A 25,113-nucleotide genomic window follows, 5' to 3' on the forward strand; every position below is an offset into this window, starting at 1 on the left:
TTTAAGACCCACTTTGTGCAAAGACAATGCAGAGTTCGTAAAGAGATGGGAACACATTCTAAATAAGTGTTCACTCGGCTTAATCCTCCTTACTATCGAAGAATTAGCAAAATCAGTGAACAACCTTGACAAGGAAATTGAAGATCTAACAGAACAACTGGCTAAATTTAAGAACAAAGAAGATCTGAATAAAATCTTGGAGGCAGTGAACAAATCTCTAGATAATTATGAAAAGGAAATAGAGCAACGAAAAGTACGAAAGTTTAGAAGGGATACCCTTGATTATCTACAGGATATAGTTTACACCTGGCAAGAGCACTACGCGCAGACAAGACCAACACCAAATAGACGACCACCACCAAATCCTAGAGAACCAGAACGGGATATGAGCGATCCAAGTAGTGAAGCGTCAACCAGTGGAGAAGAAGGAATAAATACAGAGAATATTCAATCTCGAAGACCAAACTTACATACATCACAGGAAGCAACAACATTAAACACTCACCCAACTTCTTTTTTAGAAAAAAGACGGCGAGACGAGGCAAAAAGTAACCTAAGGTCCAAAAACAAACCGAAAAATTAGTAGTGAACATTTCCACAAAACATCTATCTAAAAATCAATTGGACACGTTGAACCTGGGATTGTCCTTTATACCCACCCAGAATTCTAATTTACTTGAGGAAAAAGTAAACCTCCATTGTTTAACAAGAAAGATGAGACTTAAGGTATTCTTCGACACACAAGTGACATTATGGACACAATCAGAAGAACATGAATACCTAGAAATAAAACCGATTAGTTACTTCGATCCTCAAGTGAACAATATTGGCATTAGAATGTTCGAGGAACAAATGCAAAAATATCTAAAGAAAGTGAATTTTTCAAAAAATCAAGAATTACAACATCAGAAGACATCATAGTCCACTAATTAAAGGATTAGCAGATGATCACAGCTTGACTCTGAAATCGGCGGACAAGGGGTGAGAAATAGTCATAATGGACACTATATATTATGACAATAAGATTAAAGAACTATTGGATGACGAAGGAACTTACATTAAGATTGATCAGGACCCCACGGCACAAATTACAGACATCATTAAGGTGACTTTAGATAAAGCATTGGAATCTGGATGGATTTCAGAGAAGACACAGAAATATCTAACCAAAGAATATCCCACTACACCAGTACTCTACGCACTGCCGAAAATCCATAAAAATCTACAAACACCACCATTAAGGCCAACTTTAGCTGGAACTGATAGCATTTTCAATCCACTAGCAATTTACATCGACAAGGCTCTACAACCTTTAGTACAGGCCACCTCCACATACCTTAAAGATACTACAGACTTTTAAAACAATCTTACCAACTTACCAGAAATCTTAGAGGGTGATATATTGATATCTTTTGATGTACAGAGCCTGTACACTTCAATTCCCCACCAAGATGGGTTAAAAGCACTAACAACGATTGTAAAGCCAATAAAGTGTTCATATTAGAACTAAGTAAAATCATATTGGTAAATAATTACTTCAGATGCAAAAATCAGTCCTACCTGCAAGCATCAGGAACTTCTAACGGCTCATCAATGGCCCCAGCCTACGCTAACTTGTTTATGCAAATTCTAGAAAGCACACAAATACTCATTGAACCCAGATGGAAGAGCAATCTTATCATCGAGAGAAAAGGTTCATAGATGATGTCTTCATAATTTGGAGAGGAACAAGAACAGATTTGGATCTATTCCTAGATTTTTTAAATTGCGTACATGAGAGAATAAAATTCATGATGAAAGTAGGTTTACCGAAATAACATTTCCTTGATTTGGTGTTGGAGATTGGACCACAAGGTATCATAACGAATATATACCATAAGAAGACTGACGTTAACAACTCACTACATTACTTGAGCCACCAACCGGAAGATCTGCAAAATAATCTACCATACAGCCAGTTTTTAAATCTAAAATGCATTATATCATCACCGGAAACATTAGAAGAGGCGAGCTTAACCATGATTGAGAAATACAAAAGGAGAAGATATCCAAGAGATATCATTGAGAAAACAAGAGAGAAGACCGAGAGATTGGACAGGAAGGATTTACTAACCCCTAAAACCAAATCTGGGGAGACACCCTTTATATATGCTTTAAGATACTCAGGAAAGAGCCATCACATTACCAGAATGATCAAGAAAAATTGGAGGATAATTGGAATGGATCCACAACTGATCAAATTATTTCCGAAACCTGCTGTTATAGCATATAAGAGGGGCCGCAAGTTCAAAGACCAACTTGTTAAGGCTGAAAGACCTCCAAAAGATAAACAACAGACATTGAGACAAAAAAAGACAGGAACATTTGCTTGCCTTCATTGTAGTCATTGCAATAACATAATGAAGGGGGGTTCTGTAAGACACCCATACAATGGAAAAAAGATCAAATTAAATAACTATGTGTCACGCCTCTCCGAAGGCGTTGGTCCTTGTGGCATCGATGGACCTTGGGATGGCGGGTGTTGGCCATTTTTACTGGCAAGATGGCCGCCGCAACTAAAGATGCGGGTCTAGATGTTGCACGCCTCAGTATCCAGGAAGTACCGTCCCCCTACCCGAGAGAAGGTTTATCTGTTCCTGTGAACGACGCACGGATGCGTTGCTACTCCACATCAACAACGCTTCGTGAGTTCGCATCTAGGATCTTCCTGATACGTCTTGCATATTACTAACCTTTCTGCATCTTAAACAATCTTTATCCTATCTCGATTTCAGTGCCTACCGTACCACGTCTCTGTTTCCCGACTCCCTGGACTCCAACACTTTCTCGCTCCAAACGGCTCCCCGGTTCCTTTCCAGAACACGGTAAGCGACATTCAGGCTCTCCGAGATCCTCCACCTTCCGAACGTCTCCCTACTCAATTACCTTCTCCCTTTTTTACATCTACAGACATACGCGACACGGGTACCGCACCCGTTCGCTCCAAACCCTTCATTACTGAATCAGCTCCAAACTCCGCCCTTCTTTCTATCCAGGTAAAAGATTATCCCTTGGCCTCAACCTGATTCTATCCAGTCCTCTTACTCGTTCTAATCTCACTATTTCATGCTACCCTAGGGATTCTCAGAAGTTTCCGGCTGGCACCTTTTCCAGCATTTCACTCCTGTTTAAGGGTAATCTGAATCATAATCTCTTACATTCCCACCTCTCACCTACCTCCATTTTCTTTCTTTTTCAAGACCACCAGTCTCCGGACTTCACCTGAATCTCCGCTGCATTGAAGACTACTTTCCCACAGCCGTTGACACAGGGTTTTCTTCCCCAGAGGGTTTCCCTGAGATCTCTTCTCTGCTCTGGTGTTCTAGTGGGGAGAAGGGGTATCTGGAAGGCTTTTCGCAATCGTCCCCCCTGTTGGAACAAGCAGATTCCTCCCACTATTGGAAGGTCGCAGTCACAAGGAGAGGAAGAGAGGTACCGGTAAGTCTTTGGGATAACCTGCCAGTTATTAAAGTGTTTATTTCCTCCTGTGAATTATCACCGGCATGACACTATGCCACTTGTGATTCGAAATCAATGATCTATGGACTCAGCTGCCCATGTGGGATTTTGTATGTGGGCCAGACAAGTAGAAAAGCCAAAGAACGCTGGAATGAATATAACAGTAATATCAGGACAAACAAAATGAGATCACCAGTGGCACGATATTTTAACGAGAACAAACATAATATATCACAATTAAAAGTGATTATCTTGGAAGTGGTCAAAATAGCTCCAAGTGGTGGGAATCACATAAAATGCATGAATCAGAGAGAGAGAGATGTATTGGGTGGATAGACTGAACAATCTATCACCGAATGGTATGAATGAGGACTACAACTTGGGAGTTTTTCCTCTGAAAAATGGATAAAATTCTAGGAACAAATGTCACCATATATGAATCACCACTGGTTGAGAGACATTCCAAACAGGAGTAAGGAGCAAGACTTGAAAGTCCATATCGACAAACTCAGTATCACCATGGAACATTTTGTACAAATAGAAATCACAACAGGGATAGGTTCCCTTTCTAAAAATCCTAATGTTACTTGGAAAGTTCTAGATTGATGCAATCAATGTACTATTTATTGTCATTATGGCAACAGAGTGTGAGAAGAATCTTCACTTCATAAAACATCTACAGTATAAAAAACATACCTTACTAGAACTTAGATTACAGTGTAAAAGCCTAAATCCTTAAACTTAATATGTCTTGGAAATGTTATCGATACAAGAAGACCAGCATAGAAATGTAATGTTGTGTTGAAACTCGTGGATGAACACAATCAATGTACTGCTTCTTGTAATTGTGACATTAGAGTGTGAGCGTGATCCTTATTTCATAAGCACCTATTATACACAGATCAGATAGTCTCTTCATAGATTGTATTATGTACAGACACTTCATTAAGATAGTTGACGGTCAGCACAGAGTGGTAAGTGAAAATAATGAAGACAATTACGGTGGGGATATTTCCACTGTGGATCACTATAAGAATATACAAAAATCCTTTTGACTTATACAATATAAGTTGTGGTTTAGAACTGGACTGAACATAGACTTTGTACATTTTGGGAAAATAAATGTTATATACATATTTATTTTGACTTTATGTATCTTGAGATAAAAACCAAGTCTTATATATATATAGGAAAGTGACAACGTCCCGTTCGAAGATTACCACCTCAACATCACGCGTTGTTTTGATGATGCGACTGCAACAACATTTTTAATGACATCATCGTGCAACCGCGTAATGATGTCATAACGTAAATAAACAAACAGCAGCCATCTTGCAGCTTTCGCGTTTTCCTCGCGGCACCGTGATACTTACCACAGGACCACTTGAGGAGTCAGTTGTAAACATTCAGAGGAAGAATGTAAGAATTGAATAAAAATAAGGGATGACATCCCTTTTTCTTTGGAACTAAATAATTATCTATGGTACCATACACTAGGGTGTGGCACGTTGTTTGGATATTTGAAACCATGAATCAGAAATTGAATTGTGACATGCAGCTTTTTCACAGTAATCTGCAGGATTTACCTGAGAGGGACATCCTTTATCAAGAATCTAAACCAAAGTATACTACATCAGGAGTACCAACTAGAAGCCCTATTAAGGTAAGAATCTTGAACAAAAGAAGGGCTATGACCTACAGTGGAGAACATTTAACCCATTGAGTAGCTGCAAAAGCGCACAGTATTATGACACATAGTTTCCTGAATCAATTTATAGGCGACACCGGAGAGACACCGGATGGACAAATACTATTAGCGACCCTTTGAATAGAGAATACTAGTCGCCAGACAAATCAACCCTGGCTTCACAATTTGGGCATTTAACAAAGAAGACCAACAAGAAAGGATATTTCAGAATGGAAACTTTGGGTTTCCTGACATACCAACCAGGTAACCAATGAAAATACATACATACCAACCTATTCATTTCAAATACCCATAACTGGGATGTTATTAGCTGTAGTTTATTTGGAAGATAGAGCAGTGATTTCACATCTATACCGTTTTGATTTTTTAGGAAGCATTTTTTAAGTCCACTAATTGACAATCTGATATAATAAATTCTTGGAAAGGATTCCCCCGAGCAGGAAGGAGCACAGGTGATTATGAGATCCAGAATCATGACAATCACGACAGATAAAAATAATTATTGTAAGATGAATCATGGTGATTAAAACCAGAGTAACTGAAACTATGATTATTTACTGTAGATTGGAATTCTGAAATTAAGAAGTGAGTAGACAACTCCTGAAGAAGGGGATGAGTATATCCCGAAACGCGTAGAGAAACAAGTCAAGGATTGAACAAATTATATGGTATTGGCTTGTAGAGTTGTTATCAAATGCAAGATCACACCGTATTGAAATTGTCTACTCAATTAGGATTACATACATTTGTGGTGAAATGTTTTGTTTCAAATCAATTGTACATGAATAATTATGTATTACAAAAGGTAACAGATTGGTTAATTAATTTTTGATGTAGTAAAAATGCTTGATCCATTTAAAAAAAAAAAACTTGAGTATGAATGATATTATTCAAATTCAATGTACTAATTCAACCAACTACAAATTGATTGTTTACACAATATAAAATGGGTGTGCAGGGGACAGGAGAGTTCCACAAGATTGTGGACATCTGTTGTTTCATATTTAGTAGTACAACCTAGTGTCAGGGTTGGTTTTCTCCCTGGCACGCCTCTCCTTTTTCATTAATTATTTAATACTTGAATCAAAACAGGAGTGCACTAAGTCAACTACATTATAGATCCTCATTCTCTCACCTGGCAGCAAAAACTTGAAACACCCTTTTGAAAGAAATAGCCAATACGAAGGATCACCTAAAATTGAGAAAATGACTTAAAACCTGGCTCTTCACCTCAGAACCAGATGAAAACAACTAGAAAAACAAAGACACCAATGGAAATGGAACGCACCATAACAACCACACATGGAACAAGCATCTGGGGAGGGAGACCAGGATACACCCTCTCCCAAGCCAATCCCTTACTTTAAGTAAAATCTATGGAACAGGCACTCTAGCTGCAGACGAGGGAGCATTAACCAATAACTAGCACCCAATAGTACAGGGAATACCTGGGATTCAGAGGGAGGGGATTCTGCCCTAGGAGCTCAGGGAGGCGATGGCAGGCATGCCCCACTGATGACTTAAGAGCAACCCACAATCTTGCTAATTAGGACCCAATTGATGGGGGAGGGCCTTCACCACATTCCCGCCCACTGACCATTAGACAGTTACAGAGACATGCCACTGCCACACCCAGAATGCAGAACAGGGCATGTGACCAACCACAGAACGCTCCAGCAGACAGCACGGGCAGAGACACCTAACACAGATGTCTGAAGCAACGAGGTAACACCACTAACCCAACTGCCAAAACCTCAACTCTCTGCATACACCTCTCAAACGCTAGACAAACACAACCACTTCCTTGCACAGCAAACCGCACGCACTTCACTACACTGCAACAACAAAACAAACCACACATAGTCTTGCAGAACAGCACATGGGAGTCTACCGATCCATAAACAGCACCCATGCTCAGCGAACAGTGTTAACCGAAATGAAGATGTAAACAGGAGATCAGTACTCTCGCTCTACCTTTGTCCCACTATGCCCTGCTAACCCATCCGACGCTCTTACCTTTCAGATCCACCAGAGCACCAGGGAACCACTCCGGTGGTGATAGTGCGTGGTATAAATGTCCTTTAACATTACCATTACTGCACCAGGTCATTATTGTGCCCTTATTGTGCCCTTTGAGTCCCCCTGTAACACAGCTATATGCCCTGTTAAAAAGTCAAAGGGGTCTAGTTGGAGGATGATTCAGGATTTACCCCCCATAAACATTGTGGTTCAAGATGAATTCCTGGTTGTACTGAACCCAGCTACCATCCTTTGTAACATACCTACCACAGCGACTCACTTCACTGTCATTGATTATTTAAAGAATGCATTTTTCTCCATCCCATTGAATCTCGATTCCCAATACCTCACTGCATTCACCCATCGCAGGATGAGATTCCAACATACTAGGCTCCCACAGGGGCCCTGTGAGTCCCCCAGTATTTTCAACAGGCTAATGCATGCTGACTTAGGGAACGTACGAATTCCCAGTATCATATTTCAATATGTTGACTATTTGTTGGTATGCAGTGCAAACGAACAGCAGTGCATAGAGGACTCATCACACTGTTGAAATTGTTAGCAGGCAAAGGGTACAAGGTGGACAGAGTCAAAATGCAATACTGTAACCAAGAGGTTCTATATTTAGGACAACTCATTTCCGTTGACAGTCAGAGATTCACACCTGAGCGTGCAGCTGCAGTGCGCAGCACCCACAGCCAGTCACATTAAAGACATGCAGAAGTTCCAGGGGTTGAGCAATTATTGCAGGGCATGGATTTTCGAGTATACCACATATACAAGGCCATTATTACAAGGATTGAAGGAGGCCTAAAAGGTGAAAAGCCCCATTATATGGACAGAAGAGATGGTCACATGCTTCCAGGAGCTCAAACATGTTATCAGTAATGCCCTTGTTTCAGCAACACCCGACAACACCCAGGAGTTTTATTTGTTTTCCCATTCAACTGGACAAATGATGACAGAAGTATTGACACAGAAAAGTACTATGGGTCACAAGCCACAAGCCCATGGCTTATTATTGTGGGATGTTGGACTCAGTGATGCAATTTCAGTTCCGATGTGAGCAAGCGGTGGCGGCGGTGGCTTTCGCCATTGATAAATCTGCCACAATTCTTGAGAGGTCCAAATCCACACTGACTACTGTAATGAATCATGAGTAAAACTCGGAACAGAGACACTGGAATGGTGGTTATAAACTTTTATTAAAGTAAAAGGTTGGGTTGGAGAAAGTCATATCTCACCCTAACACTATGAGGAGTTTCCCAGCCTCAACTAAACTAAAATATGTCAGTGTCAGAGTGTCCAAAAAGATAACGAGTTCTCCGTCCTGTGTCCAAAATCCTATCCTGATACTTGCAAGCTAAACCTACGAAAAAGTGCAAAGGGAAAAATACTTTCAACTGGCCATCTGTAGTCTTCTTTAATGTTCCAACATAAAGTTCCAAAAGGTGCACAAATTAACTAATGATTAAAGTTTCACAAGCTCTCACAGTTCTCCAAGGGAGGGCTTACCCTTCTCCTACAGAGGTCTTCAACTACTTTCTATGTTGCAAAATATGGCTAGCGGATTCCGGCTCTTCCTTTTTACTTGTGAGTACTCTTATCCTTCATTGGTTATGCATTCCTTACCACAATTTGTTTTCCCCCAATTTTGCTTAATCACTAGTCTCCACTTCATGTGCTATCTCTCTTAGTTAAATCTTTCGTAGGGACTTCCTTCCCCTAGTCTTTTTATACTGAAGGGTTATTCCTCTTTCCGATGAATTACTTAAGAAACTATTATTTCGCCACACCTCTTTTCTTCAGCGGCATACATTTATTCAAAGCAGGAGGTATTTCTCCCTTCCCATGTGTCTCATACAATCAAGGGATTCTCTCCTTTTCTTTGACCCGTTCAGCGACATACAATAAGGCACTCCAACGTTTTTACAGCTCTCAGAACAATGGGAGAAGTTCTTTCTTTCCCTTGAGTTTTCAGCTTTTCTACCACAGTTCTTTTCCTTGGCAAAAGACAATTTTCCAATGCTCCCCTTGTCCTAGCATCACACACTCAAGGGTTCTTCCTCACCCCTTGACTTGGTCCACAGTTCCCTTTTCTTTACAATTTACAGTTCTTTACAGTTCTTTTACAACTTTTCCACTCAAGGGGCATGGTTCCCTTCCCCTAGATTTCACACTTGTAAAATGCGGGTCTCCAGACTCGCATTCACTTTGTCCTAGTCCGTTCTCCTGCCAGGATGTCACAATATTTACACATTCATTTTTTGGCCTTGTTTACTCTCCTACCAGGACTTTACACAATCAGTTTTGCCTGGTGTGATCTCCTGCCAGGACTTCACAATATTTGCACATTCCGTTTTTTGCCTGGTTTACTCTCCTGCCAGTACTTTACCATATTCACTCCACATTCAGCTTAGCCTGGTTTACTCTCCTGCCAGGACTTCACAATATTTGCTTTCTATTCAGCCTTGCCTGATATACTCTCCTGCCAGTACTTTACAACAAGTTATTTCTCCTTTCAAGTGCGGGTCTCCAGGCTCGCCTTTACAATGTACCACACGTATATTTGGGTGCAGTTTCTCAAGCTCCCACAGTGCCTGGTTTACTCTCCTGGCAGGATCTTTCACACTGATGGGTTTCAGACTTGCACACTTTACTGGGCAACATCCTTGTCCATGTCCTTTTCATAAATTGCGTCAGTGACGCTCCACCTTCTTGTTCACTCTTTATTACAGGGCTTTCTGCTCACTTTATCAGACTCCTCAACTTCCCCCCAGTGCGCAGCATTCACCCCAAAGCGCCACTGTGTCCCGCTCTTCCCTTTTGGGATCACCAGTTTGATTTGGCTGTTCCAGCATTCTTTGCATCATCCCGCAGTTGCTGTGGCTTGCCGGTGGCTCAGAACAGCGTTCAGCCCCTTCTCCAGTCCCTGCCTGGTCTCCTGCGTCTCCTGACAGCCTTGCTCTGCCTTTGATCTCACCACAGCAGAACTCTGCCTTCTCAGCTTCGCCTGGACGGTGTTTCCAGCAGCCCCCCAGTGTCAGGCAGCACTGTGCTTCCTTTCCAGCTTCCAATCGGCTTTGTGTGCAGCAAGGTTCTCTGTGTGCAGCAAGGTTCTCTGTGCAGTGTCTCTCTCCCCAGGGCTTCCTTCATTCGCACAGCGCACATGAATTTAAATGTCCCATTACTATGTAGCTCCCACTAATAACTAGAATGCTGTGTAGGTTTCCTGGTTCTAGTAATCTTCATCACTTCGGTCTTCTTTCTCGTCTCAGGACTTTGGTATAATTTGTAAGAAGGAACCCTGATGTCAGTATAAGATGGCTGGATGGGTTCAATACCACAATAAGCTATAGCAGTCTGTGAACCTAGAGGGGGCTATACCCAGAATAAAAAGGTGGGTACCACATCTCTTGCAACCAGTCTCTCTTCCACCAATGATCCTCCCTCTGGCAGCCACCACCACGGTTGGGATCAGGTAGCGGCTGCCCTTCCCTGACCATATGGGTAGAGAGTTCCTGCATAGAGGGAGTGATGATACCGCTAGATTCATTACAATACACAGAGAGCTTCAGTGATTTTATCAAGCCCATCCATTCACATTGTTAGTTGTAGAACTGTCAACCCAGCTTCTTTTCTTACTGAACCATTAATGAGGGGCCAAAGTGCATGAATGTGTTACCTACGAGGGCTCTGAGTATGACATACCTAAGGTGAGGAACTGTGCTTGTAGATGGTTCAGCAGCCATAGACCAGGAGACAAGCAAAAGGCACACATGTGCAGCACTGGGCTGCATAGTAGATGGAGAGTATGAGGTATTGGTTCAGGAAAGATTGCCCAAACAGTACTCTTCCCAAGCTGCAGAGCTCATTGTCCTAATTGAAGCACTGGAAGCATCCCAATGGGGCTGGGTGACAATATATTCTGATTCGGCATATGTCACCACCACTGTGCATTCAGGATTGTCTCAATGGAGGAGGAGAGGGTTTTGCAGGGCTGACGGGTCCCCAGTGCAACATGCAGCACTGCTAGACAGTTTTTTTTATGCCCTCTCACAGCCCACACTTGTCGCAGTGGTCATGTGCGCTGCCCATATTAACAACACAGATCCAATTTCCCTCAGCAAGAGGTGGCAGATTAGTCTGCCAAAGCAGCAGCGTATCTCCCAGTGCCAGACATTGCGGCCTATTCAGAAGTAGCAAGTTTACAAGTGCAATTAAAGGTTCCATATACTGCAGTACCAGTCACTCAAATTATTGAACTACATGGACAGCCACCCCATGAAGAGTAACAGTTGTGGCAAAAAAAGGGATGTATGCAATCGCCTGCTGATCTTATCTGGAGACAGGTCATCACAATGAAAGTAGTGATGCCCCGAGAGTTGGTAATGGACGCTTTTGAGCAGCTGCATCATCCAGCACACACGTGTCTAACCAGCATCTCGCTGTATACATTCAGGAGTATTGGTTCATTCCAAACCTGCAGAAATAAATGAATGTTTTGGAGCTAATTGTTCTACATGTCACCTGTATAACACGGGGCAAACGTTGAGGACACTGCGTGGCACATTACCCCACCGCGGTGGACCGTTCGTTGTGCTCCATATATATTTTGCCGATATGGGGGAAAGATGCAACACCTACAGATACCTCATTGTCATTGTGGACTGTTCTACCAGTGGATTGAGGCAGGGCCATGTGCACATCCAGAGGCTAAATCAGCGGCCATATTTCTAGTTCCAGAAGTGTTCCCCTGCTGGGGAGTATGCAAAGTACTTAAATCTGATAATGACACTCACGTCTACAACAAGCTATTTAAAGCGATAGCTGCATTGTTAGGCATTCGGTATAAGATGTGCTCCATTTACCATCCTCGAGCCAACAGGATTGTTAAACAGATGAATGCACTTCTTAAGAGGAAAGTGTCAAAATGATGCATGACCATCCAAAATAATTGTGTCCACTGTTTACCCCTGGCTTTGGTCAGTTTGAGAACGCAAACCTGCGAAGATCATCACCTCTTGCTTCATGAAATTGTGATGGGGAGGAGAATGCACATACCACTTTCACTTGCATGTACTGCATCTGATGCTCAGAGGTCTGCAAGTATTTTGGGGGAGGAGTTTACAGGATATTTGCGTTAGTTAACCAGATGCATAAAAGTTCTCTCTCGACAGATAGCAACAAAAAAGGAAGGGTTGGAGGACGGTCCTGCGCCCAACATAAGCTTACCGCCCCTGCAGCTCCCACCTGCAGACACCATCTATGTAAGGAACTTCTCCCGGCATTGTAGTCAATCCAGCACAACGGGCCCTACACTGTTCTGTATGCAACACCATACACCATCAAGGTAAAAGAGTTCCAGTACTGGGTTCACCTTTCTGATGTCCGGAATGCAACTCATGCAGCTCCCCATTTGCCAGATCCACAGCACCATTCAGAATAAAGATATACCTGTTTATGTACAATTTCCAAGTACAGAATGTGTTCATTCAGTTGGACAACACATTAGTTTGACTGGTGAAGAGCATCAAGAATACTGTGATCACTGCATGGTTGTCACGTTCTTCTCTTCCCCTGCAGGTTTCACCCCACAAGCTTTGTGTAATATTGTCACTATTGTGTATATGTTTAGGTCTTGTTGTAGGGTACTGTGTATATTCTTTGAGTCAGGTTATATGGTGGGGACATATAAAGGGGGTGTAGCGCATGTGCACAAAGTGATATTTTGCAAGGGTGTGCAAAAAGTGATATTTTTCAAAATGATGTCCATATGAAAAGAACCAGAATAATAGACAACAAAACTTGGTTCACAAAACAACGCATTAGGCAGGGGGCTGAAGATAGGGAATATGACCACTCAAAGTGGTGGTGTTTGATACAGTGGCCGAGATGCACCATCTAGAATTCAGTAATCTATGGTACAGTCACCTAGGCTCAGTGGGGAAGGAGAGGTCAAATGAGAGCTGTCATGTTTTCTCTCTCATCCCTCATGGGTCATGGGGTGCCCAAGCTGTTAATACCCCAAAGAGATGCCATCTGTGGTAGTCCAGTGTTTAGTCCATTTGATAATGTGTCGGGTAGGAAGCAAGTACCAAGGGCACGAAGTACAAGTTATACTGATGGACAGAGATGATGGAGGATGTGCAAAGATGTTGAAGGACCCATGGTGCAGAACACGCCCACTGCTCAAGTACTGTTAGTTGCCAACAAATTTGAGGTGGCAGTAGTAAGCTGTGCATCAGGCGGTTTGGAGGGGTTTGAGAAGAAGTAATTTGGAACGTGACCAAGAATTGTGTTGCCATATGCATTACACACATGTCAAAGTTAACGTGGATTAAAGCAACTGATCCATACGGACAATTGACATAGGGCATTTGTTGAATTCTCTGGCTAGTGCCTGCTTGGGGAAGCAAGCACCGGCAACCCCGAGCAGACCACATCTGTTGGGCATAGTTGGAACCCCATGTTCCGGGGTTGGTTGTTTTAGTTTGGTTCGATTTACCCAACCAATGCGATTACTCACACCTATTGTTCGCTACACTGCATGAAACTCAGGGGTGCACGAAAATGGTTTATGTCTGAAATATGTATGGCACTACACTCACTTCTACATTCAAGACCTTCAATGCAAAAAGAATTTGATAGCCCTGTTACAGGAAACCCATTTGACAGTCAAAGAGCAAGATACAGTAGTGAAATACTGGGGGGGGGGCGAGGTGTACGGGGCCCCATACTCCAAGTATGCAAGGGGAGTCCTCACATGGGTCAATGGCTCGTTTCCATTTCAGTTCCTAACTTGTGACAGAGACACTGAGGGCCGACATGTCATCCTTAAGGGGTACATAGGTAGTGTGGAGGTAGTCATAGTCAATTCCTATTTCCCAAACCATGCTATACCAGCGCACTTTCAAACATTGAGTGCCCGTATAACCTCCTACAGAGATGCCCTCTTTATATGGGGCGTAGATTTCAATTGTGTTTGCGACACTACACATGATAGGTCCATACCACTTCGGTCCCGATCCTCCCCAGCCGCAACGGCTCTTAATAAATACTGCTCTGACTGAGCTAGCCTTAGCAGATGTATGGCAGGAGATCCACCCAGATTTGAAGGAATACTCCTACTACTCCTCTCTGCACAACCTCCATACAAGGTTAGACTACATCTTTGTGAGCACTGAACACTGACAGAACATTCAGGCGCCGAATATATAGGTTGCGTCATATCGGATCACTCTCCTCTTATTGTGACTTGAAATTGTTAGTCGCTGCACACCACTGTCCCAATGTGGCGCTTACCTACAGACGCATTATTAGATATAGCCTTTCGAGAACAACTCCGAGAAGCACTGGACCTTTTCCTCGAAGATGGGGGACGGTCTGGGAAACCTTAAAAGTGGTCCCCAGGGGAGAAGTTATCGCAAGGGCAGGAGGACTCCAGAGACAGTTAAGGGCAGAGCTAGAAGCTCTGGAAAGCAAAGTAAGGGAATTAGAAATAATACAGCCCATAGACAGGCCGCGGAGTGAGCCCTGCAAGTGGCCCGGCTCGACCACCAAGCCACTTGGGAACAATTATCAAAGTTTGACTGCGCCACCAATACGGCACGCACGCATGTGGAGGGGACAATTCAGGAAGACTCCTTGCCTAGTTGTGCTGCAGAGAACATCCCAGAGCACCAATCACACTTTTTTGAGATGAATGTGGAGAACCCTGGGGGGTGCAAACTACAATTAATGACATATTTGCCACTTATTATGCAACACTATAGAGCCACAATACCCACATACCAGCTGAAGACATAGCGGAGGCCTTCTCTGAGATCAAACTTCCATCCCACACTAGCAGCCAACATGATCTCCTAGACCAACCATTCACCTTAAAGGACCTAGAGCAGTGGTCTTCAAACCTTTTGGGCCTGGGCCCCCCCAGAGCAAAATTTAGCCAGGCTGGGCTCCCCCAAAAGTGCTATATGGACAGTATCTAGACATGACTATGAACATTTGCTCGCCGTCACCGCACCCTACTCCCAGTACAGACCCTGGGTTCTCCCCACCCTGCTCCCACCACTATCCTAGTGCTCCCGCTCATCCTGCTTCCACCAGACTCCCATAACACAAGCATACACGCATCCATACACATATTTAAATATAAATAAAAATAAATAACCATAAACGTACCTGCTGCAGGGGCCGGTGCGTGGTTGCTAAAATGCCCCGCTCCAGGTTGCTCTGCCCATATGTGCGAGGAAGTGCAGGAGCACCCCCTCGCAGATACATACATGCGTTTCCAATGAGCTATGCAAGGCTGGTGAAGCAAAACGCCCCCAGCGTTTCATGGCTCAGTGATCATGTGTGGCTGGGGAACTGAACTGTCAAAGGCAAACAGTGTTTTCCTTTGACAATTCAGCCAGCCAAGGAGCACACCCTCAGATGGAAAAAGCAACTGAGGGAGTGCTCAGTATTTCACTGGGCTGGCTCCTCCATAATGGGTGAGGGGGCCAGTGGGTGGACGCCCCCTCACCCATTATGGATGAGCTGCCAGGCCTATAGGGCAATAGGGCGATGACCTTACCAAAAATGCAAGATGTTAGTGTAGGCCAGTCAAAATGGGCCACTTTCTTGGGCAATGTGGGCCAGTTTAAGGAGTTACTTCACTATGCAGCTAGTAGTTTTGACCATTGGTGCTGAATAAATATTCTTTAAATGTCACAATTAGTTTACATTTGAACAAAAAAAATCCCCTTGGGTACTATTGAAATAGTCTATGACTAAAGGACTGAATATGCATTTGCAACTGCTGGCCACTTTTATAATGGTGCCTAAGGCCGTTTTATGGTCGAATCTGACCATGTGAGCTGCCCCTGTCCATTTCCTCCAACCTAAAAAAAACAAAAATTCATGTTTTATATATATTTTTTTTACATTTCATGCTGGGCTATCGCGGCCCCCCTGGGATGGGGCCGCATCCCCCTGGGGGGGCGCGCCCCACAGTTTGAAGACCTCTGGCCTAGAGTAAGCAATTACCAAATCCGCCTCAGGGAAGACACCGAGAAGCGACAGTCTCCCGGCGGAGTTCTACAAAACATATCAAAGTACAGTAGCCTAGACACTTTTGAAGGTCTTTGAAATTACCTTTGAAACGGGAAAACTCCCAGACACAATGAGAGAAACATGGATAGTTCCCATTCTTAAGCCTGGGAAACCAGCGGATATATGCTATTTATACAGACCCTTAGCTATGCTGAATTGCAACGTTAGACTATTGACAATGCTTGCATCCCGACTTCGGCAGTGTATAGCGATGCTGATACACTCAGACCAAACCGGGTACGTGTCACCCCGAACTTATGCAGGTTAAAACATATCATTGATTAGACACATGGGCATCCAGAGCAATACGTAGTAGCATCACTAGAGGCGGTGTAAGCTTTTGATTCAGTTTATCGGGAGTGGTTAGTGGCTGCGCTGAAGAGTTTTGGGTTTGGAGCATATTTCAGAAGATGGGTCAAAATACTTTACACTTCCCCCACCGCTAGAGTCAGAATGGGGTGACATATATCCAAGCTATGGGATATTCAGAGGGGGACCCAACAAGGGGCTCCTCTCTCCCCAATGCTCTATATACTGGCACTAGAACCTATACCTGCATACCTCAGACAAGAATACCTTGAGGCTAGGATATGAATAGGAAATACCACTCACTTACTCTAATTGTATGCCGATGACGTGTTACTTTACCTATGCCAACCACATCAAAATTTACCCATAGTATTGGAAATACTAGACAACTTTGCGAGGTTATCTGGAATCATATTTAACAGACATAAATCATGCCTTTTTCCCCTAGCTGGGTTGAACAACACCAAGTTAACTTCTGCACTAGACTGAGGATTGAAGTGGGAACATGACTCCTTCTGGTACTTAGGCACAAGAGTTGCACATACCCCAGAACAAACACATGCCCTAAACACATTGAGAGCGGTGGAAGGAGTAAAAAAATAAATTGTGTTTTGGTCCTGTCTACCTATCTCGCTCATGGGCAGGGTGGCCATTACAAAGATGATCATATTACCCTGCCTACTATATGGATTCACAAATGTCACTTGCTATATTACAGCTCCCATCTTCCGAGAAAAAGAGGCACCACTAAGAACCTATAGGGCCCCAGGAGGCATAGACTGTCTACAACAATACTGTCACTCCCCTTTGAACAAGGCAGAATCCAGCTGCCAAGGTTAGAATATTACGTCTGCCAGCTCATCTTAGCTTCATTACCAAATGGCTGGAAGACAAACCCAACACAGAGCATAATTTGCTGGAGGCCCTAATCCGCCCTATGCGATTATGGGAAGCTCTTTGGCACCCTCCGAGTAAGCACGTAACCCATCCGCTATTACTGTCGGTAGGTAGACAGGTCTGGTCACGGACGAAGAAAATCCTGAAGCTCATACATCCATATTCTCCACATACACCCATCCTAGTCAATACACGGGGGGGCGCTGAAGAGTTGAAAATAGAACGGTGTTGGGAGGAGGTGGATATTGTAACTTCGGAAGAAATGTATGAGAGTGGCACTTATAGAGAATTCCCAGACCTCACCAAAAGGAGGGACTCCAGAGGGGGCAGTTTTTGAGATACATGACGATAACAAAATTTGCTAGACGCACCTGGCCAGAAGAACCCCAACCGAACGTGGTCCTTACACTCATGTATGATTTAGAAAATGGCTGGAGACCGGTGTCTAGGTTGTACAAGGCTCTAGTTGAAAGCACAATCATCGCCCTCACAAAGCTCAAGACAAGATGGCAAGCAGATCTGGGTGCAGATATCACGCACAAGCAGTGGCTGTGGGCACTCAGCCACAGTAAAAATGTGTCACGCAACGCAAGGTTCCGACTGCTTCAGGTTAATGTCCTTCACCGCACATATTTGACCTCAGCCAGGGTTGCTAAATTTAACAGGGATGCATCATCCAACTGCCCCCGATGTGGTCAGGAAGACACCCACTTAATGCACATGCTTTGGGAATGTGGTACGGTACAAAGGTTTTGGACTAAAATTAAGCACACCTGCGAAAGCGCAGGGATTACCAGATACAGATGGACCCCACAAGAATACTTATTAAGAATGAACACTAGAACCACGGTGTGCAGCTGAAACATCAGCATGGTGTCACACTATAAATGTGCATGGAGGAGAGGTGGGGCTTCTTTTTGAAGTATGCAAGGCGTTAGTTAACTCTGTCCTGTATCCCTCTGATGACAAACCACCATGATCTATCCTAGAGGATGACAGGACTCGTGTTAGCCCTTTCTGACATGTTTGTCTTCCGTGATGCAGACTGTATACCCTCCCTTGCCATGTAGGCTACAAACTGTCAAATATGTATTCCTTAAAATGCAATAGGTTGCAGCATTGATTGAGAACAATATGAAAACGTACCACATTTGCACTATTGGTTGTTTTTGGTTATTCCTCTTTCTTTGTTTCCCCCTTTCTTTTAGTATTTGTTATCCCCCTCCCTGTTCTGTGGTCTCATCTGTTAAAAACGTGTTGGCCTGTCGTACTACATTATATGGTGTTGCACATGCGCAACTTAATGTTGTTGAACCACTGTATTTGATAAAATGCCAATACACCATTTTTTTTAAAAAATGTGGATCAAAGCAAAAATGACTCCAGTGAAGATACAGACAGTAGCAGAATATGTGTTTTGCCTCTGAGGAACTGGCATCATTCCTGTAGGACCTAACAGCAAGTGCAACAAGAAGTTATTAATCCCTAATCTTAGCAAAGGAACAGCTGCTCTTATGGACATATTCAGGGTTTGCGGCCAGCAAGCCTACATGCATCTCCCGCCATCATGGAGATGCACTCGTTCCCTAACTACCCTGCATTCAGCTATCTTAGTGGTTCCTGATGCAAACCTGTTATTGTGTTAAGAGGATGCATGAAAAAGTGCACCGCTACTTTAACAAGGCCATAGTGAAGTCAATTAGGCACTTTTTCATGCATCCTCTCAACACACGGAGCAGTCACCAAGTATTTTGGTGGGAACACTGCTGCACCATACAGGTTTCACGATTTACTGGATGTGCCAATTCTTTTCGTAGAACAGAACTCGGTCTGACTATGGGCATATTGTCCGAAATGCATCGGCTACTGTTTCTGCCACTTCAGATATGAGACAAACAAAGGTGTACCAATAAAGCATGCTTATGAAAGAAGATTAACAGAATTATTTTCATTTTCATATTAGCTATATGGTATTAAGTGTGTGTACTATGCAGTCGTTTTCACTACGTTATGGTGTCCAGCTAGGACAACAAATGCGCCACCGGAGCAAAATCCATAAAGATGGCACCTCACGGGAAAGAGAATATGCACCAGCATTACTGACATTGCATGAAAAGATGCAGGAACTGTGTCTGCATCAGCGCATGCAGTGCCAGGAGGATTGCGACCTCACGAACAAGGGACTGTCTCATAACCCTTCTAGCACTCTGTAGTAGACAGCATCTGGTATGCTAGTGCTATATTAAGATGGTAATGATATGATATGATATGGCATTTATAACGCGCCTATACACAAGTGTTTCAAGGCGCAACGAGGCAAGGGAGGGGAAAACAGTGGAAGACAGACAACGATCCTACTAGGCCAGGTGTCATTCAGATCGCGCAAGTGCGAGGGTAGGGAGAAAGGGAAGAGTGCAAGGGGAAGGGAAAGGGGAAAGTGCAGTGCAGTACATGGGAAAGAAGAATAAATACGATAAATAAAACAGCCTGATGGTGGCAAGTGCGAGGTAAGAGCAGACATAAGTGCTGGTAAGGGGACTGAAGGGATTTCAGAACCAGTCCCCAAGTGCAGGGGGTTGCCAGGGAGGCAGGGAAGGTGAGCAAAAGGCAGGACCTGGCCCCAAGATCAGAAAGGGTGGCCAGGTAACCGGTGCAGAATCGGCAGGGAATTACAGCAGGGGAGAGAGGCAGAGAAAGCAGAAGCAAAGGGGAATGTTTTGAGGTGTTTCCGGAACCAGAGATGGTTCTCCTCGAGTTTCAGGGAGGCAGGAAGGCTGTTCCAGAGGGAGGCCCCAGCCGAGGAGAGAGATCGACCACCAACTCGTTGCTTGGAGAAGCGGCTAACCCTGAGGGAGTTGGAGGCAGATGAGCGAAGAGCCCGAGAAGGAAGGTATTTAGGAAGAGAGAGTTGAAGGTAATGAGGTCCCAGGCCCCAGAAGGCCTTGTGGATAATGCAGAGGGTCTTGAACCTAATCCTTGCTGCCACTGGGAGCCAGTGCAGAGATTTCCGTCCCGGAGAGATACGATTAAGATGCTATATTAAGATGGTAATGGCCTAAAATGTCACCCTCACAATTACGACGGCCGAAAAATCCTGATTTTCTTTTAGACCCCCTTACACCACATATATATGTGGGGGGTATATGATATAATATTAATATGGGTGTGCGGGGGTCTCCCCCCACATATATATGTGGTGTTAAGGGGGTAACTAAAAAATCTAAAAAATTGACATTTTCGACACCAAACAAACAAATAAGCTCTTGCTCTTAAGAAGCGAGAAAGCCCACAAAGGTATTATGGGGTTAATCCTGCAGTGCCAGATATGTGAATTCCCTGTGGATAAACCAAAGGATCCAACTTCCTGTGGTGTGCATCCAATGGTCATTCATGATCACCCAACAGGCAATGAAACAAGAAGCAGCATGGATTGCTTACTGTGCTGCTTCGGACGTCGATGTTGGGAAACTTCTTGTTGATGTACTTAACTGAGGACTCCATAACCTTCTCCGTGAAGAAAAGTGGTCTGGATTTGGGATCCGAGCATGTCTGGAATATAGAAGGTAGAGTAATAGGTTAGTTTTGTCTTCCCACTCCAAAGTGATGCTGTGTCCCAACAGAACAACAAATCCATCAGATTAATGGAAGCAATGAAGGTCTGTGTAGTAGTACATTCTGCCCCTGGTTCAGTGTGTTGTTAATCATCATTTAACATTACTTTAGTAGCTCCTATTGGGCTGAAGGAGGTTGTGAGGCTGATGGAGCATCGTTATACATTACTGCACAACTTGTTTCCCCTGATTTTACATGCATAGATAATTCAGGTGTTTTTTTTCCTGCTGTGGTCGACCTCTGAGGTTTATAAGCAATTTCCCTTCTATGGGTTGTTCCCATCAAATATTCTGATGGGGTTTGAGTGCATGAATGTATTCGGAATGGTTTTAAAATAAAAAGTGAGAACATATTTGTTGCTGTCTGAGGAATTCAACCATCCACATGGTGGTCATGCGCTCTCCTGGGCTTTTTTTAAAATGTATATTTAAATGGAATGATGGTAGACAAACTTCAGGAAAATGTGTGGGGCTAATCCACACACATTTTCCTATGCTCTAAGCACAACAAAACTATAGACTCGTGTACTCCATGCTAGACACCGCCTAGAGGCACAGTCCACCCCTGTCATATTTAGTGGAATGTGACAGCCAAGGAGGGCATGATGTAATCCTGAAAAGGGGGTGGCCAGACTTCCCCCTGTCATGGACAGCCTGATTATATGAGAAAGGCTCAATGGAACTGCCCTGCTCTTTTGTTAGACCCTCCAGCTGGTGGCAGCGATTAACATACCAACAGAGGGTACTTCAAACAGGCCGCCAGGTAACCCGGCTGCCGAGGATACCCAACAACCTTTCATATGTAAATGTGTCAATCTGAAGCCAGCTACCACCCTCAGTATCAATGACAAGTGAACCGACATGTCTCTGTTTTTTGTTGCAGTAGGCCACACACCAGGGGGGACCCCATTCATAAAATACCAGAAAGAATGTGATTTGCGGAAACCAGAGAGTCTTGTCTCTCAGCATCTTCAAAGGAGACCTGTCACTTTAATCAGCAACCACAGGGAGATCCATTAACCAGAGGGAATCTTTGATCACAGCAGACAGGCAGATGTGTGGGACTTAGTAGTAAAAGAGTGAGCCCAGAGCTCTTTCTGTTGAGAGGAGGTTTCCGCCATCTTGTTTTTCGGACAACCCTGGTTCCTGTTTCACCCCTTTACCTTTTCCTGTTGCAAAGCACTCTGGTTATGACCTCACGCATATAGAAAATTGTTGGAAGGAACCCCAGGATAGGTTCACTGAGGTAGGCTTAGCCTACACCAATCACTGTGGCCCAGAAGGTACAGTCTGCCTTACAGCTTCAGCCAGTGAAGGAAGGCCAGGCCATCCAAAAAGGGACGCAAGATCCCTCCCCTTAACTTCTCCCAGGGAACAGGGGGAGAAAAGAACTCAGAGAACCTTCCAGACGCTTCAGAACCGGTACGCAGCCAGCATACAGTGTGCCCACTTAGGCTCTGTAGCAAGCTCCCTGGACAGGGAGTACCCGAAACCAAGGACAAGGCAGCTGCCTGCCACGCACTCCCAGCTTAGGGCTGTCCGAATTAAAGGACAAGGCAAGCCCATTTAAGAAGCTGGGAGAAGTGCAACGAAAAGCACCTCTGCATGGCGCCAACACTCTGCAGGTCAAATATTCCTCCAAGCAGAGAGTGGGAGGTTGATCTCTCTCTTCGGCTGGCGCCTCTCTCTGGAACACCATCCCTCCACCAGCAGACTTCAACCAGATCTTCTTAAGTTCCGGAAACATTTCAAGACCATCCTTTTCACCTCTTCCTTGCCTCTCCCCCTCCTCTGCTAAACTCTCCATCTGCCGCTGGACGAGGGCCTGTTCCCTTCAGAGTCATACAAGGGCCAGACCACCCACACCAGTCCCCCACCATCCTCTGCCAGCACTTGTCCGTGCGCTTTCTTTCCCGGACTATCTCAACGTAGTCGTCCTGTCCCCTGCACTCCCTTCCCTCCCCCTCTTTTCCCATGGCACTTGCTGCCTCAGCCAAACCAGAACTTGCCCAACCCATGTTGGCACCCCACTCCTGCACTTCTACCTCTACCGCCCTTCCCATGCACTTGTTCACCTTGTCATGCACTTGCACAGTAGGATTGATACAATACCAGTGTAACCATTACCATTTTTTATTGTATTCTTAGGATTCCACCCATCTTGTTTTGTGGCGCCCAAAAATAAAAGTACTGTTGCAGACAACATTTAGAACACTGCTAGGTGTGGTTTAATAATCATGGATCTTGACATTGGGACTGTTAAATGCATGAGCAAAGATGTCCTGCGCGTCCTATGTCAAGAGAGGAGACTTCCCCCACAGCACCAGGATTAATAAATCTGAGCTGCTGATTGGCCTCCGAGCTTGGGTAGTTGCTAAGGCAGCTGGCGAGGAGACCCCAGAGGATGAGCTAGGCCCTGTCTCCCCAAATGGAGAAGACCTTCCACAAGGGATTGTGGAAGATGGTGAGGAAGACAGCATGAGTACTGTTTCTCACCAACTACCCCTCAGGAAGGCAAGTGTTGTTTCTTAACACTCCAGAGTGTCAGCCAGGTCAGGGGCTAGTGCAGCATCCTGCAGGTCCCAGGCCTCGGCACAGCTTCCAAGTGGCCCCATAATTGTTCCGGTTGTAAACGATGTAACGGTTAGAAAGCTCCTGTTGGAGGAGAGGAGACTACCGCTGGAGGAACAAAAACAGCGGGACCAGGTCACCATAGAGCTGTGCAAGCTGGCTCTCGAAGAGAAGAAGGAGGCCAACAGATCCACTTCTAGCAAAAGCAGCAGTAGTGGCTCAAGCCAAGGTGCCTGGGACATGCCCAGGTGTGACATCCCCAAACATTTAGTCCAGGCTTATGAAGTAGGGAAGGACATTTTTGATTGGTTTGAAGCACTCGAGCTGGATTTTCAGCTACAGGAGGTGGAGGGGGTACGATGGGGTGCAGCCCTGATGAGTCGCTTACTGACACAGGGAACTGATGCAAATCTTCAGCTAACTCCTGAGGAAAGGCCCATTTATGAGAGCATGAAGGCGGCCCTTCTCAGGAAGTTCTGTAAAACCCCAGAACAGTATCTCAAGAAAAGTGGGCAGACATTTGAAGGGATGTTCAATTTAATTGTGTGCTAGCAAGTCTTGAAGAATAATGAGGTCGAGCTACACCAGAATCTTGTGGACAAGACTGTTACAGACAGGTTTGTCAGTACTTGAGTTCAGAATAAGGATCAGGTGAGCACACCCAAACCAGATGAGAATCCACAGGCAAGAAAGATATCAAGAATGTGAAGGACAAAGGTCCAACGCACTCCTCTTCTAGGTCAGGTCCCCTAAAAGCATAAAGGGAAATCCCACCACTTTAGTTCAGCCGTACACTCAGAAAAGCAGAGCGCAGGCCCCCTTAACACTGTGACACCTGCAGTCTCACAACCCAAAGTTTGTTTCGTATGTAAGGAGCTGGGCCATAGGAAAGGGGATCATGCTTGAATGGGCTTACCCAAGCAAGCCATAGTGAATGTTGGACTCGTGGAGGAGGCCATCAGTAGTGTAGGCCTCCTAGAGGAGGACTTCACACTAGGCCAAATAGTGGCTGAATGTGGACTGGTTGCACTGAATGGGAATGATACTGGATCTCCAGTAAAGGACCCAGTTCCCAACACTACTCAACTGTTCTTGGAACATGTGTACATCAATGGACACAAAACTCATGTAGTCAGAGAAACTGGGACTAGCATACCTTCTGTCACACAGCAGTGGTACAGCCAGGTCAGTATATTGATGGGCCTGATTGTAGCATCAGTGGGTTTGACGGAAAGACTAAGTGCCCCTTGGCGATAGTTGAGTTCAGTTGGTGGGGTGAAACTTCCCAGCGCTGTGTAGCGATGAAAGACTCACTCTCTATCCCATGTCTGTTGGGTAATGATCTTCCTGATCCCGAGATAGTTGAAGCAGTCACCAGATTGAAGGCCAAAGAGGCCAACAGAT

General features: G+C 44.5%; 1 protein-coding gene across 1 annotated transcript in view; it reads right to left on the minus strand.

The window, feature by feature from the left end:
- Nucleotides 1-25,113, minus strand: part of NCKAP1L (NCK associated protein 1 like) — a 2,015,530-nt gene that overhangs the window by 1,900,035 nt on the left and 90,382 nt on the right. Inside the window, exon 2 of the mRNA XM_069653209.1 lies at nt 20,966-21,076. Within this exon, the coding sequence (XP_069509310.1) occupies nt 20,966-21,076 (111 nt within the window). The remainder of the gene's footprint in view (nt 1-20,965; nt 21,077-25,113) is intronic.

Source organism: Ambystoma mexicanum, chromosome 3q, assembly GCF_040938575.1.
Source record: "Ambystoma mexicanum isolate Mex_15411 chromosome 3q, UKY_AmexF1_1, whole genome shotgun sequence".
Classification (NCBI taxonomy): Eukaryota; Metazoa; Chordata; class Amphibia; order Caudata; family Ambystomatidae; genus Ambystoma; species Ambystoma mexicanum.